Source organism: Nomascus leucogenys, chromosome 3 (assembly GCF_006542625.1).
Source record: "Nomascus leucogenys isolate Asia chromosome 3, Asia_NLE_v1, whole genome shotgun sequence".
Taxonomy (NCBI): domain Eukaryota; kingdom Metazoa; phylum Chordata; class Mammalia; order Primates; family Hylobatidae; genus Nomascus; species Nomascus leucogenys.
The window spans coordinates 23,408,719-23,422,168 of NC_044383.1; the positions used below are offsets into that span (position 1 = coordinate 23,408,719).

Sequence of the window (13,450 nt, forward strand, 5' to 3'; positions counted from 1 at the left end):
AAGTTAGCAGAGGCCCAGATGGGGACATGGCAGGGAGCCATCTGGTCTTCTCCCAAGACTCTCAGCCCCCCACCCTCCCAATGCCTCAGCCTGCCTTGTCCCGACGACCCCCTGCTTCTCTCTCCCAAAGTCTTTATCCGTGTTTACTATCTGTCAATTAGGCGGCCTCAATACCCTGCACATGGAAAGCCAGCCAGCCAAGCGTGGTAATCCCTCAGCCCCCTCTCCACGCCTCTTTCCCTTTGGGTTAGGGGAGCGGGCAGGAGGAGGAAGGCCGTCTGCAGTTTCCCCTCCAGTGAAAAGTGGCCGTGGCGTGGTCTCTGTGGTCAACGTTTTCTCCCTCACTGCAGACCCCTCCCAGGCCACAGCTGGAGTGGGCGGAGGTCGGGGTGAGGAGGGACGGCAGCAAGCAGGTGCCTGTGAGTGAGGGGTGGGTAGGGGCCAGAGGCGTGGGGTGAGGCTGCCATGAGACACACGCTCCTGACTGACTCAAGGCCTGGCTCAGTTCGCCTTTCCAGCTCGAAGTGTTCCAGGCTACGGGCAGGTGTGTCTAGTGGGTCCTCCCCAAGGGAGAGCCAGGCTCAGCACATCTCCTTGGCCACTCTGAGGCCTCCATCCATGCAGAAGGAAGAGGGAAAGAAAGAATGAAAGTGGAAGAGGAAGGAGACAGGGAGAGAGGTGGTGCGGGGGGACTGGGGACAGAGGGCGCGTCCCAGGAGGAGCCTCTCGTGCCCTCCAGTGACAGCATCTGGATGCCTGCCGTGGACCCCTCCAGCACCGGGCACTGACCCACACTCCCTTCATCCCAGCCTCAGCTCTAAGAAGATGAGGGGCTCATCCCTACGCCACAGCTGAGAACACTGAGCTCAGGGAAAACACTCGGCTGGTCCCTGGCAAAACTTCTGGATCCATGGTTCTTCTTCCCCTCAGCCTCCTCACAGCCCAGCGCCTCCCCACCAGGTGGGGAATCCGCCTTCTTGCGGGACACAGGCACTCTGATTTCAGGCTCCTGGTTTGTTCTGGAAAAGCCTGTCTTGCTACAGGGATCACAGGAGCTGCCCTAACAGCTTCCCAGGGCAAGATGGCCCAGGCTCCGTCCATTCCCAGGGAGGGGGTGGAGCACAGCAGAGGCACAGAAGAGCCACAGATTGGAGGTCGCAAGCTCTGAAAGGCGACTTTTCTCAGGAGAGACACAGTGGCTCAAAGGGCTCAGCAGTCAGAGACACCAGGCTTTCAGTCCTGAACCCCACTTACTAGCCACCAGTTTGAGCAAGATGTTTAGCTTCCCTGTGCCTGCAGTTCCTCCCTCCTAAGGCAGGTAGGTGATAATGGTGCCTACCCCGTGGGGGTGTCCTGGGAGGGTGATAGTCCAGGTAAACCCTCCAGAGCCCTGCCTTAGACTTGAGGGTCCCCACACGTGCTGGTGGAATTGATCGCTTTTGTACTTTCTCCCCCCAGGCTGACCTCTCCCAGGGCCCAAGCAACACACCAGGCAAGAGTTTTTTCATCTGCACACAACACGGACTGGCTCTGACTCCCAGCTGCCCTCCAGGCAGGAGGTGGACTCCCCTGCTTTGTTCATCAATGTCAAATGTCCCAGGTTCTTGCAAGTGAGGGATAAACCCCATCTAAGAGGACAGGAAAAATTCCGGTCGAATTGCTGGCCCTAAAGCCAGCATGCAGGTCTGAGGGGAAGGCGGACAGCTGGCAGGGCAGCTAGTTTTAGGCTTGGTCGCCCCAGAGTCTCCCTTTATCCCAGTCAGTGGTGGCTCTGATCCATCCCATAAAGCCCCTACTTGGAGGGCGGCCTGCCCCACACGTGCGCTGCTCCAGCCAGGGTGGGCTGAGACCTGGTCCTTCTATTTGAGCTAACAACTTGGTGTCCTGGCCTGCTGATACCCTCTCAGTATCTGTTACTTCTTTTTCTGGAGAGGTGTTGAGCACAGAGAGAAGGGTGGAGGGCCAAGTAGGGTGGGGTGAGAGTGGCAATGGGCTTCTAACACACAACCACACCCAGAGAGAAAGGCCCTGCTGTTCACCAGATTGTCATCTTTGGCAACCAATGGATGCTAGAGGTCTCAATGCCTTCCTCCACCTCAGAGTGTTTTATCAGAGTCTTCTTTTTTAGAAAAAAATGTTTTTAATAGAGACGAGGTCTCGCTATGTTGATCAGGCTGGTGGAAATCCTGGCCTCAAGTGATCCAGCCCCGTTGGCCTTCCAAAGTGCTGGGATGATAGGCATGAGCCACTGTGCCAGCCGTAGTATTCTTTCAACCACAGACAGTAGACTTCCTACGAGGAATTCCAGGAAGTTGATGTTTTTCATCTTTTCCACCTTTGTCAGAATGGATTTTAAGTCCCTTACAGACTGGAGCGCTGGCTAACAGCTGTTGACCTGCTTCTTACTCCAGCTCTGGTTCCAACAATAACACTGGCCCCTCAAACTTCCAACCCAAGGAACAGTTTCTGCCAAGAAAATGTGCCTTAGGAGCTGAGACTACCAGTGGAGCAGAATTCCAGCGATTCTCCAGGTATGAGCTCCCAGGAGAAGGGACAGTGTTGCCTAGAGAATCCATCAGAAAGTTTGTTTTCTAGAAGGACAGGACTGGCCGATGCTGAGAAGGGAGGGGAGTAGGAGAGGCGGGAACTCCCAGCACAGACCCCGGCCACTTGACCTGTCACCCCAAAGAGCTGGTCATGCCCCGGATCCCGTTTCATCTCCCAGCGGGGAAAGGCAGCCAGCCACCCTCGGAGGAAAGCATCCATGTGGCCACCGATGACAGGGAGAGCAGTGTGGGGACAAATCTTTTTTGGAAGAGGAGACACAGTTGGATGGGTGGTTCCCTGGCCTTATCAGGCCTCTGCAGTCCAGCATGGCACTGGGAGAGATGGGCCGTCCTATCTCCGCCCTGCTGGGCTTGGCTCAGTCCTCATTAGACGGAGGGCTTTGCCTTCTCACCCCTGCACTCCATGCCACCCCGCTTCATTGACCCCACTGGCCTCCAGGCCGCAGCCAGCTGTAGTGGGAAGAGGAGTGGGTTGACTCTCAAAGTCAGGGGTAAGGACAGGCATGGCACTGCCTGGACTGGGCAAATACTGGCAATGGCAGAAAGCAGGAGAGGTGTGTTGAAGGGGAGGTAAGATCCAGAGCATTTAGAGACAAATTAAACAGCTCTTCTAGAATTCACTCAACTGGAGGTATTGATCACAATTTTCCCTGGTGGCAAAATGGACATGGCTTAGATAAGTCAAGGTAGCACATACTTGGCAATGCTTTCCATTTTCCACTGAGGTAGGTGATGGCACAGCTGTGGCTTCAGGCTACGTGCTTGACATACTCTGACACTAACAATGTGACCTCGGACAAGCCGTATCTCCACCTAGTCTCACTTTCCTCATCTGTAAAACTGAGAAAAAGTTTTCACGAAATTAAACCCAGGCCAGGCATGATGGCTCACCGTTTAATTCCAGCACTGTGGGAAGCCAAGGCGGGCGGATCACTTGAGGTCAGGAGTTCGAGACTAGCCTGGCCAACATGGTGAAACCCTGACTCTACTAAAAATACAAAACTTAGCCGGGAGTGGTGGCGCATGCCTGTAGTCCCAGCTACTCAGGAGGCTGAGACATGAGAATCGCTTGAACCCAGGAGGCAGAGGTTGCAGTGAGTCGAGATTGCACCACTGCACTCCAGCCTGGAGGACAGAGTGAGACCCTGTCAAAAAAAAAAAATTAAACACAATAATGTATGTGAAGTACAGAGCCTAGGACACAGAAGGTACTCAGTCATTGTTCCCTCCTTCTGAAAGCACCTTTCCATCATTTTCCACTTGACTAATCTGATATTGAATAATTGATTATTATAAGCCATGGTGGTTTTAAAACATGTTCACCGATTTTTTGACACTCCTTTCTTCCAAAGGTGGAAACTAATGTCCCTCCCCTTCGATTTGGCTGAACTTAGTGACTCGCTTCTAATGATTAGAATGTGGCTGAAGTGCAAGTGTGTGTCACTGTGGTTTCTGCTTTGTTCTCCCTTGGATTGTTTGCTGCAGGGGCTGCCTGTCACGAGGGCACTCAAGCTGCCTGCGGAGAGGCCCATACAGGGAGCATCTCAGGTCCCATCAACAGCTGGCACCAACTTGCCAACCATCTGGGAAGAAGACCCTCCAGCCCCAGTCAAGCTTGCAAATGGCTGTGGCTCTGGCTGATGTCTCAACTGCAAACCTCTTGAAAGACTCCAAGCCAGAACATTCCTGAATTTCTGACCCCCCAAGACTGCGAGATATATTAAATGTATATTGTTATTTTAAATTTCTACGTTTTGATTTGTTATAGAGCAATAGATAACTAGCATATATCCTGTTGCCTTCCAAAACGGTTTTGAAACTGTATATAGGTAAAGTCATAGCTCTAACTAAATGAAAAGCTATTAGAACAGGATTTAAAAGGACACAGAGAAATAATAAATAGGGTAGGTATAGGGAGGAGTCTGGCTGTACTAGAAAACCTGGCTAAGGACAAAACATGGCTCTAGGCTCCTTGCAAGCCAGGGCAAAAGTGGAAACTTGATAGGTCACATTAAAACTTTTTGTGGTGGTGGTGGTGACTCCGAATGCGGATGTGCATTTGACATGCGGACCTTTAGGTAGACAGCATCACACTGTCTGGTGGATGGTGCCGTGCAGACGCTCCACCTACTGTAGATCAGACCCTGCGTGTTTGAAATGGTGAATACAGTAGTGCATACGGTTCACGTATAACCATGCACATTCTGACAGTTTTCAGGAACTCCTGGCATCATAAAAACAGAAAAAATATATTAATACATACATACATATTCAAAAGATATAACTTTTAACATAGGTACTAGTTTTTGTTTGTTTGTTTTTTGTTTTTTTTTCTGAGACAGAGTCTCGCTCTGTTGCCCAGGCTGGAGTGCAGTGGCACGATCTCAGCTCACTGCAACCTCCTCCTCCCAGGTTCAAGCGATTCTCCTGCCTCAGCCGCCCGAATAGCTGGGATTACAGGTGCCCACTACCACACCCAACTAATTTTTGTATTTTTAGTAGAGACGGGGTTTTACCATGTCAGCCAGGCTGGTCTCGAACTCCTGAGCTCAGGTGATCCGCCCGCCTCGGCCTCCCAAAGTGCTGGGATTACAGGCATGAGCCACTGCTCCCAGCTCATAGGTACTGGATTTTTAAAAAGGCATAAAAGGGTTGATAGTGGAAAGAAAGTCTCCATTCCACCCGTCCCCCACAGGCCAGTTTCCTTTCCCGTGACCAACCCAATGTGATTTCTGGCTTAGACTTCCAGGGATATTTTATACACATACAAGCAAGTCATATAAATTGTTTCCCCTTCATTATACTAATGGCAGCATACCATAGGCATTGTTCTGCACTGCGAGCTTTTTATTACTCCGCATTGACATGACTCCAAGAAACATCTTCCCCTAACTATCACAATTTTTGATTTTCTGAGTTTCTACTGTTTCATGGTTCAACACTGAGAAATATAAAAAAGTTGGTGTTGTGGCTCATGCCTATAATCCCAGCACTTTGTGAGGCTGAGGCAGGAGGATCACTTGAGGCAAGGAGCTTGAGACAAGCCTGGGAAACATAGCCAGATCCCATCTCTACCAAAAACATTAAAAAATTAGCTGGGCAAGGTGGCATTTGTCTGTAGTCCTAACTACTCAGGAGGCTGAGGCGGGAGGACTGCTTGAGCCCAGGAGTTCGAAGCTGCAGTGAGCTATGATTGTGCCACTGCACCCTAGCCTGGGTGACAGGGAGTTCCTGTCTCTTAAAAAAATTACATATATATATATATATATGCACACACTCATATACATACATGAGTTAATATATACATATACACACACATATAAGAGTTAAGACAATAAAAGGCACTTGTAATTCCTCCAAGAAAGCACTGTTAAATCCATGCTGTTCGAGTGTGTTCTTTCCTGTCTTCCCCTTGTAAATATGAATATGTGTACCGCGTTTAATTTTCAAACTAAAATTGGCACCAAAGTGTAGAAATAATTTTACAATCTGGCTTTTTTCCCCATTTACTATACATACTTTCCCCCCTCCCCAACCATTATATTGTGAGTATAAGCAGGGTTTTCTTTTCTTTTCTTTTTTTTTTTTTTGAGATGGAGTTTCCCTCTTTTTGCCCAGGCTGGAGTGCAATGGTGCGATCTCATCTCACCACAACTTCCACCCCCTGGGTTCAAGCGATTCTCCTGCTTCAGCCTCCCGAGTAGCTGGGATTACAGGCATGTGCCACCATGCCCGGCTAATTTTGTATTTTTAGTAGAGACGGGGTTTCTCCATGTTGGTCAAGCTGGTCTTGAACTCCCAACCTCAGGTGATCCGCCCGCCTCAACCTCCCAAAGTGCTGGGATGACAGGCGTGAGTTACCGCGCCCAGCCATATGCAGGGTTTTCTTAAGAAGCAGAGTTATTTTTCTTAATGTTCTGCCAGCACAGGACCAACATGAACCTGCCTTTTCTGTGTCTGCTCCAGACTGCTGAGAACAGCTTGGTCTAACCTCTGTTACCAGAGCATCCCCAAGATGGAAAACTTGGTATCTGCAAGACACCAAGAAAACCGAAATTGTGAAGCATTAAGCTTGTTCATACAAGACTTTCCTAGATTTCCAAGATGAAATAGTCAGGGCCACACAGCCTGCAGATGACCAGCCCCCTGTGCCTCCTCAGTATTCAAGGGGCAAAGAGAGCTACAAAATGTCCTTTCTTTTTTTTTTTTTTTTTTTTTTTTTTGAGACGGAGTCTCGCTCTGTCGCCCAGGATGGAGTGCAGTGGTGCAATCTCGGCTCACTGCAAGCTCCGCCTCCCGGGTTCACGCCATTCTCCTGCCTCAGCCTCTCCGAGTAGCTGGGACTACAGGCGCCCGCCACCACGCCCGGCTAATTTTTTGTATTTTTAGTAGAGACGGGGTTTCACCATGGTCTCGATCTCCTGACCTCGTGATCCACCCGCCTCGGCCTCCCAAAGTGCTGGGATTACAAGCATGAGCCACCGCGCCCAGCCCAAAATGTCCTTTCAACAACAGCCTGAAAGGCAGCGGCTTCCACTGAACACATCTTAGAACCACAGTGACTTGTCTGTCATATTCCTCTAGAATTCTCCAGGAAGCTGCTTGCAGTCTAGGTATTCCCATTGATCTTGAAGCTGCTGCTCTACACCATCCTTGTCTTGGGGGGAGTCATCACAATCTTTTAATCCATCACCTTCTCAAGGCACAAATCATACTTCCCAACAATGGGGTTTCTTACTGGAAAAGAGTAAATTACATAACTTATCTGTCCATTACTCATCTTCTGTCCTTTTTCAAAGACTAGAAAACTGGTCACAATTCAGCAAAGAATTCCATAAAGAATAGGAATGACAAATTTCAAGTGGATAACTGTGAGAGATAAGCCAGCGATTGTTTAATCTGTCTCCTAATATGCGTTCTCTTCTAGCAGATCGAGATAGAGAAAAGTGATAATACAAACAATACCAACATCAATTGAGGGCTTCCTGATACTAAAGTCTGCTAAGTTTTTTTTTTTGTATATTATAATCTTGCTTCTTATTACAATCCTAAGAGTTTAGCATAATTATTATACCCATTTCATAGAAAAGTGAAGAGGTAGGAATCAAACTCAGGTCTCTATGACTCTACAGCAATAATGCCTTACTATTGGACAAAGAAAAAAAGTGCTACAACAATTTAAAATGTGGAAATTTCAGGGTATTATTGGTGTAAATGCTTAATGAGATAACATGCAGCATATCATGTGTCATAGCTATTCTATCATGAAATTGAGTGGGAAAGAAAACACAAGCCCGGTATAATGTAATGTTTTATTTAACTGATGCCAGCTGTCCCCAGAGATCCACAGTAAACTAAGATGATGAATAAGACAGCAAGTATTTTTGGGAATCAGGGAAAGTGGAAGTATAAACTCTCAAGTTTGATCGCTTAGGTTTGAACCCCAGCTTTGACACTAACTGTGTGATCTTGGGCAACTTCTCTAAGCTTTAGTTTTCTTCTCTGTAAAATGGAGATGATAACAATCTACCTCAGAGGTTTGTTGTATTAAATTAATGCATCAACTTAAAGTACCTGGTGCTCAGTAAATTCTAGCCATTACATTTTACTCAGAGTTAAAATGTGCCAACAACCTCTATCGATGACAGCAGCCCTCAGTTAAATAAACAATTAGTGAAGATCCAATGGACAATACATGAATTAGAAAACCACACTGCTGATCAGAATAGTGAAAGTGTGCTATCATTATTCATTTTATCAGCATGCTTGTAGTAGGGTTTGCTAAGACCAGTACCCAGTCTTTTATCCTTTTCACATCCCCAAAGTTATCCTTGGCTACCTAACTGAAGCGACACTGGTGCTCTGGAAGGCCCTCTGCACCCTAGATTAGCAAATGCCAGTGGGGGTGCCAACTCTTTCTCACCTAGAAGCCACTTTAGCCATGAGAGAGACAAGTTGGGGAAGGCTTCTCTGACGTTGCTGCAAGCTCTAATACCTGATTTTCCTGCTAGCTGGTGAGAAGGCTGCACTCAGTGAATAACCTGGCATAACAGTTAGAAACACTTAGGAGTCTGAATCCACTTACTAAGTGATGAAATGAGAAAAATTCCTTAGCCTCTCTCTAAACCTGTTTCCCCCTTTGGTGGAGATAACCATATAGTGCAGGATTGAGGATTAAATGAGATAATGTAATTAAAACATGTAGTACAAAGCCTACATGGTAGGCTCTTGATAAACTGTAGCTATTATTATTATTAGCTTTATAGATCCGACTAATGGCTCCAAGGAGGATTTTCACCCTAAGCCACTTCCTGACTTTCACTATTTAAGATATATGAGAACATCTTTCTGCTATGTACATGTTATTAACATGTCACCAACATGAACAGTGTTGTCCATTGTGAGCAACAGAAACACAGAATCTATTTTTGGCCAAGCATGGTGAAGACAAAAGGATGAACAAGGTATATACAGTCCCTGCTTTCCCAGAGCTTATGATCTTGTAGGGGAGACAGACGCATAATCAATAATGCTTACAGGACTGGCTAAGTATGATCCTGAAGTGCTACTGGAGTTTGGTAAAAGAAGAAGTCATTTTGATGAAAGGAAACATCCTCTATCAGTGTGCCCAGGTGCAGAAGGGTGCCTGGAGAGCTAAGGCGGTCACTGGGAGGGTATACGTCTTCTGCCGGGTACCCAGGTTGGGGAAGATGGGGTGGGAAAGAAGGCCGGCTTGCCAGGTGACAGGGCTGGGTGTTCTATGGACAACTGTGGGAGGACTGGATGACTCATGCAGCTGGCTCCTGAGTCCCTCGGATGATGACAGATCGGAGCTTCTACAGGTACGGTCCTAAGGAAGCCATTCTCTCCAGAAGCAGGTTGGAGGAGTGAACTGAGAGGTCATTATTTGGGCGGACGTGGCAAGACAAATCAGAGAGGCCTCTGACTCAGTGGCAAACGGCTATTGCCACGACCAGAGGGTTATGGAGGACGCCATGTGGAATCGAAGGTGTTTTGCCAGCATAAAATCATAGCCTCATTTTTTATAGGAGGAGGAAACACAAACCACTGTCTTCGATTCCCTTCTATTCAATTAGTGTTCTTGAGGTGCATCTTATAGTGACTCCTGGTAAGAGGGTGGTGGGGTCGGGGGCGGGGAAGGGCAGAGACATCACTGGAGCTAAATTTTTCTATAGTGAAACTGCCTCCAGATCGGAAAATTAGTTCACAGGAAATATGGGGCCATCTTCACAGCCAGTGTTTCAGTAGCACTTGGCCTTTGCTTATTCATCTTTGCTAGCCCTCAGGTAGGTTCTAGTGTGAAATATTAACTCATTCCTGCAGCCACTCTTACGTGGCTGTCTTGTTATCACACAGGGTTGCTTCCATTGTGTCAGGTCAGGGCGCTTCCCTGTCTCTGCAGTGCGCCTCTCCCACAACGACTAGGGTCACTTGACCCGCTTACCTGGCTGTGGTGTCCAGGACTAGTCCTAATGAGGCCAGCGGAACTGAGGTAGCTCTAGCTCCTGGCTCTGGGACTCACTCAGCACCAAGCCAAGCCTGTCCCCAGGCCAGTCGTGACCTTGTCTTGGCTCTGAGCACTGCCTGGCTCCTGGGATTCTGAGCACTATTGTGTACCTCAGTTCTGATAACAGGATTCCCACCTGTCATTTTCCTTCTATCCGAGTTCCTGTCTTGAGGAACTGATAACTATACCCAGGCCCCTTAAGCCTGAGGTCTTGCCATGATCTTGCCATTACCCCACAGGAAGTAGAGGAAGCGCTGCTCTTAGAGCTTAGCCTGTGGCTGGCACTCCTACACATGCTGCTGGGCTTCTGCCATCCTGCTGTCTTACTCCAGAATCCTGAGTGGGACTCCCACTTCCCTGATGCAGGCCATTTACCAGACTATGCTTTTGGCTGATGGCTGTGTTCTCCAGGCTCCATGTTTCACTGGCTGGGCTGGGCTTCCTACTAGCTCTCCAGCTCAAGCTGTTCCCCCAGTGACTGACTTTGCTCAGTGAGGGGGTAGAATTCCTCAGCCTGCCCCACCCAGCCTGCCCTGTTCCTCTGCAGTTAATTGAGCCATGCTCAGCTTGGCTTTGGCAAGTACATGTGCATATACCCTTGCTCAATATTAACTTAAAGGTCAAAAGGGAGAAACACGACCATACCTACATACCAAAAAGTTTCATATTTTGAAAATATGTTCTAAAGTAAAACACTATTTTAAAAATAATTTAAAAACAAAACAGCTCAATTATCACACAGGATATTTTAAATTAAATAATTTAAAAGGCTTAAGATACCCAAACATCCGGGTGCAGTGAGTCTTACCGCGATGTGGACCAGTAGATAATATTTGGGATACAGTCTTGGTTGTCCTAATAGCCGCGAATGACCTTTATTTCAGTTGAAACAATTGAAGCCAACGTTTCCAAAACAGAAATCAGGTAGGAAGAAATGTTGAACTTTAACTCCTTAGTCCAGCAGACACCTTTGGAAGAGATTGCCTGTGCATGCCAACAAGCTGGCTGTATCTACATGTTCTCTCATAAAACTAGGAGCTCATCTACTCTGAAGTCAAAGTCTAGCAAGCCAGTTGACACTGAATCCAACCTCTAGAGCATTACTCAACAGGAAAGGGGTGAGTTATAGCACGCAACAACTACTTCCTCCCTAGCTCCTGCTTAGTGAAAATCTTCAGAAGCTATTGCTTTCGGGAAAAAAAAAAAAATTAGTTTAGATCTTGACTGTCTATGAAAGAAAATGGTCTTCAAGGAAGGACAGAACACAACCGGAAAACCACTGAGAAGAGTCTAGCAGCACTGTAGCTCCAGGCCCAGGCTGGGGGCTGTCACTATATTTGTTTTATAAACCCAGAAAAGATAAGTCAGGAGTACCAGAGGGAAATCCAAAAGAGCCTGACTTTTTTTTTTTTTGAGATGGAGTCTCGCTCTGTTGCCAGGCTGGAGTGCAGTGGCGCAGTCTCAGCTCACTGCAACCTCTGCCTCCCGGGTTCAAACGATTCTCCTGCCTCAGCCTCCCAAGTAGCTGGGACTACAGGCGTGCACCACCATGCCCGGCTAATTTTTGTATCTTTAGTAGAGAGGGGGTTTCACCATGTTGGCCAGGATGGTCTCAATTCCCTGACCTCGTGATCCGCCCGCCTCAGCCTCCCAATGTGCTGGGATTTCTTGGGCCCAGCTGAGTCTGCCTCTTAAGGCCTGCATTTTGCTGGGTGCAGTGGCTCATGCCTGTAATTCCAGCACTTTGGGAGGCCAAGGCAGGTGGGATCACCTGCCAGGAGTTTGAGACCAGCTTGGCCAATATGGTGAAAACTTGTCTGTACTAAAAATACAAAAAATTAACTGGGCGTGGTGGTGGGCATCTGTAATCCCAGCTACTTGGGAGACTGAGGCGGGACAATTGCTTGAACCTGGGAAGCGGAGGTTGCAGTGAGCTGAGATCATGCCACTGCACCCCAGCCTGGGCGCGACAGTGAGACTCTGTCTCAAAGAAAAAAATAATAATCAAGCCTGCATTTTATAACTGTACTACTTCTTCATTTCCATCCCTATCTGCTAGAATATATTATATTGCTTTGGGAAATCCAAGTTTTTCTCAAAAATTTCAAGTCTAAATATCAATCTGAAGGGACATTGTTTGGTCTAAAAAGTCCAATTAACACTCTGCAATGGTCTTTCTATAGGGCTCACATATTTACCAGCTTTTTGAGTGCAAGTCTAATATGAATAGACAATGAGGAAAATCTTGTCTATAAGTCCTTTCATCTGGTGCTGCAAGTTTGTACTACATATTGATTCTGCCATTTCATAAACACTTTAAAAAAAAATCCTAGCGTTTCTTAGAAATCTAATATTCTTCAATACACATTCAAATTAGATGAATAAAATCAATACTATTAAAGCATGTTGTTTAGCAAGGAACGAGTATTTTGCCTAGTGACAGCAGTCATATAGCACTGGAGAGGTTTTCTTACCATCAGAAGCAAGGTCAGGACTGACTCTGGAGAATGACAAAACCGTTTGTGTAAAAATAAAATCTAGAAACAAAAAGGCAACTTAATAACTTTCACAGGCCGGGCATGGTGGCTCACGCCTGTAATCCCAGCACTTTGGAAGGCTGAGGCGGGTGGATCACCTGAGGTCAGGAGTTCAAGACCAGCCTGGACAACATGGTGAAACCCTATTTCTACTAAAAATACAAAAATTAGCCAGGTGTGGTGGTGGGCACCTGTAATCCCAGCTACTTGGGAGGCTGAGGCAGGAGAATCGCTTGAACCCAGGAGGCGGAGGTTGCAGTGAGCCAAGATTGCACCACTGCATTCCAGCTTGGGCACAGAGTGAGACTCCATCTCAAAACAACAACAAAAACCCCCTTCACCACAGCTTCAGTATAAAGACTTACCCAACCAGAAATTACATAGGCCTTAAAAATAATTGTGGGCCAGGCCTACTTTGGTTGCGTGAAGGAGGGTGAAAATTCTGTGTCATGGCAGCTCTGAGTCCGTGGAGTCAACACCATGAGCAAAGATCTCCTGAGTTGAAAAAATTTATAGACAAGAATTATTGTTGGATTTAACTGGTGACAGACATGTCCAAGGAATATTGCAGGGATTTGATCCCTTTATGAATCTTTTGATTGATGGATGTGTGGAGATTGCAACTAGTAGGTAACAAAATGATATTCCTCATGGTGATACGAGGAAATTGTATCATGTTAGAAGCCTTGGGATAAGTATAAATCAAGGCTGTTTTGCAGAGAAATCCATGACCTGTCTCCAAAGGGCCTATTTTACTATGATGTAAAAATTGGGTCATGTATATTTTCATATTAAACTTTTTGTTAAATAAAAAGGAA

At 47.1% G+C, this 13,450-nt stretch overlaps 1 protein-coding gene across 1 annotated transcript; it reads left to right on the forward strand.

Moving 5' to 3' along the window:
• Positions 1 to 253: 253 nt before the first annotated feature.
• Positions 254 to 4,895, forward strand: LOC115832293. The gene is made up of 3 exons (XM_030802310.1): positions 254 to 960; positions 2,412 to 2,531; positions 4,053 to 4,895. The coding sequence occupies exons 1-3, from the start codon at positions 911 to 913 to the stop codon at positions 4,255 to 4,257; spliced, it is 375 nt and encodes a 124-aa protein (XP_030658170.1). The 5' UTR covers positions 254 to 910; the 3' UTR covers positions 4,258 to 4,895.
• The last annotated feature ends 8,555 nt before the right edge of the window (positions 4,896 to 13,450 follow it).

What these genes read in the sequence shown, in the direction of transcription:
- LOC115832293 (XM_030802310.1), top strand. Translation starts at nt 911, where the DNA reads ATGGTTCTTCTTCCCCTCAGCCTCCTCACAGCCCAGCGCCTCCCCACC. An exon ending in GCCCAGCGCCTCCCCACCAG is followed by an intron (nt 961 to 2,411) that starts GTGGGGAATCCG and finishes TTCTTACTCCAG; the next exon opens with CTCTGGTTCCAACAATAACA. An exon ending in GAATTCCAGCGATTCTCCAG is followed by an intron (nt 2,532 to 4,052) that starts GTATGAGCTCCC and finishes TGTTTGCTGCAG; the next exon opens with GGGCTGCCTGTCACGAGGGC.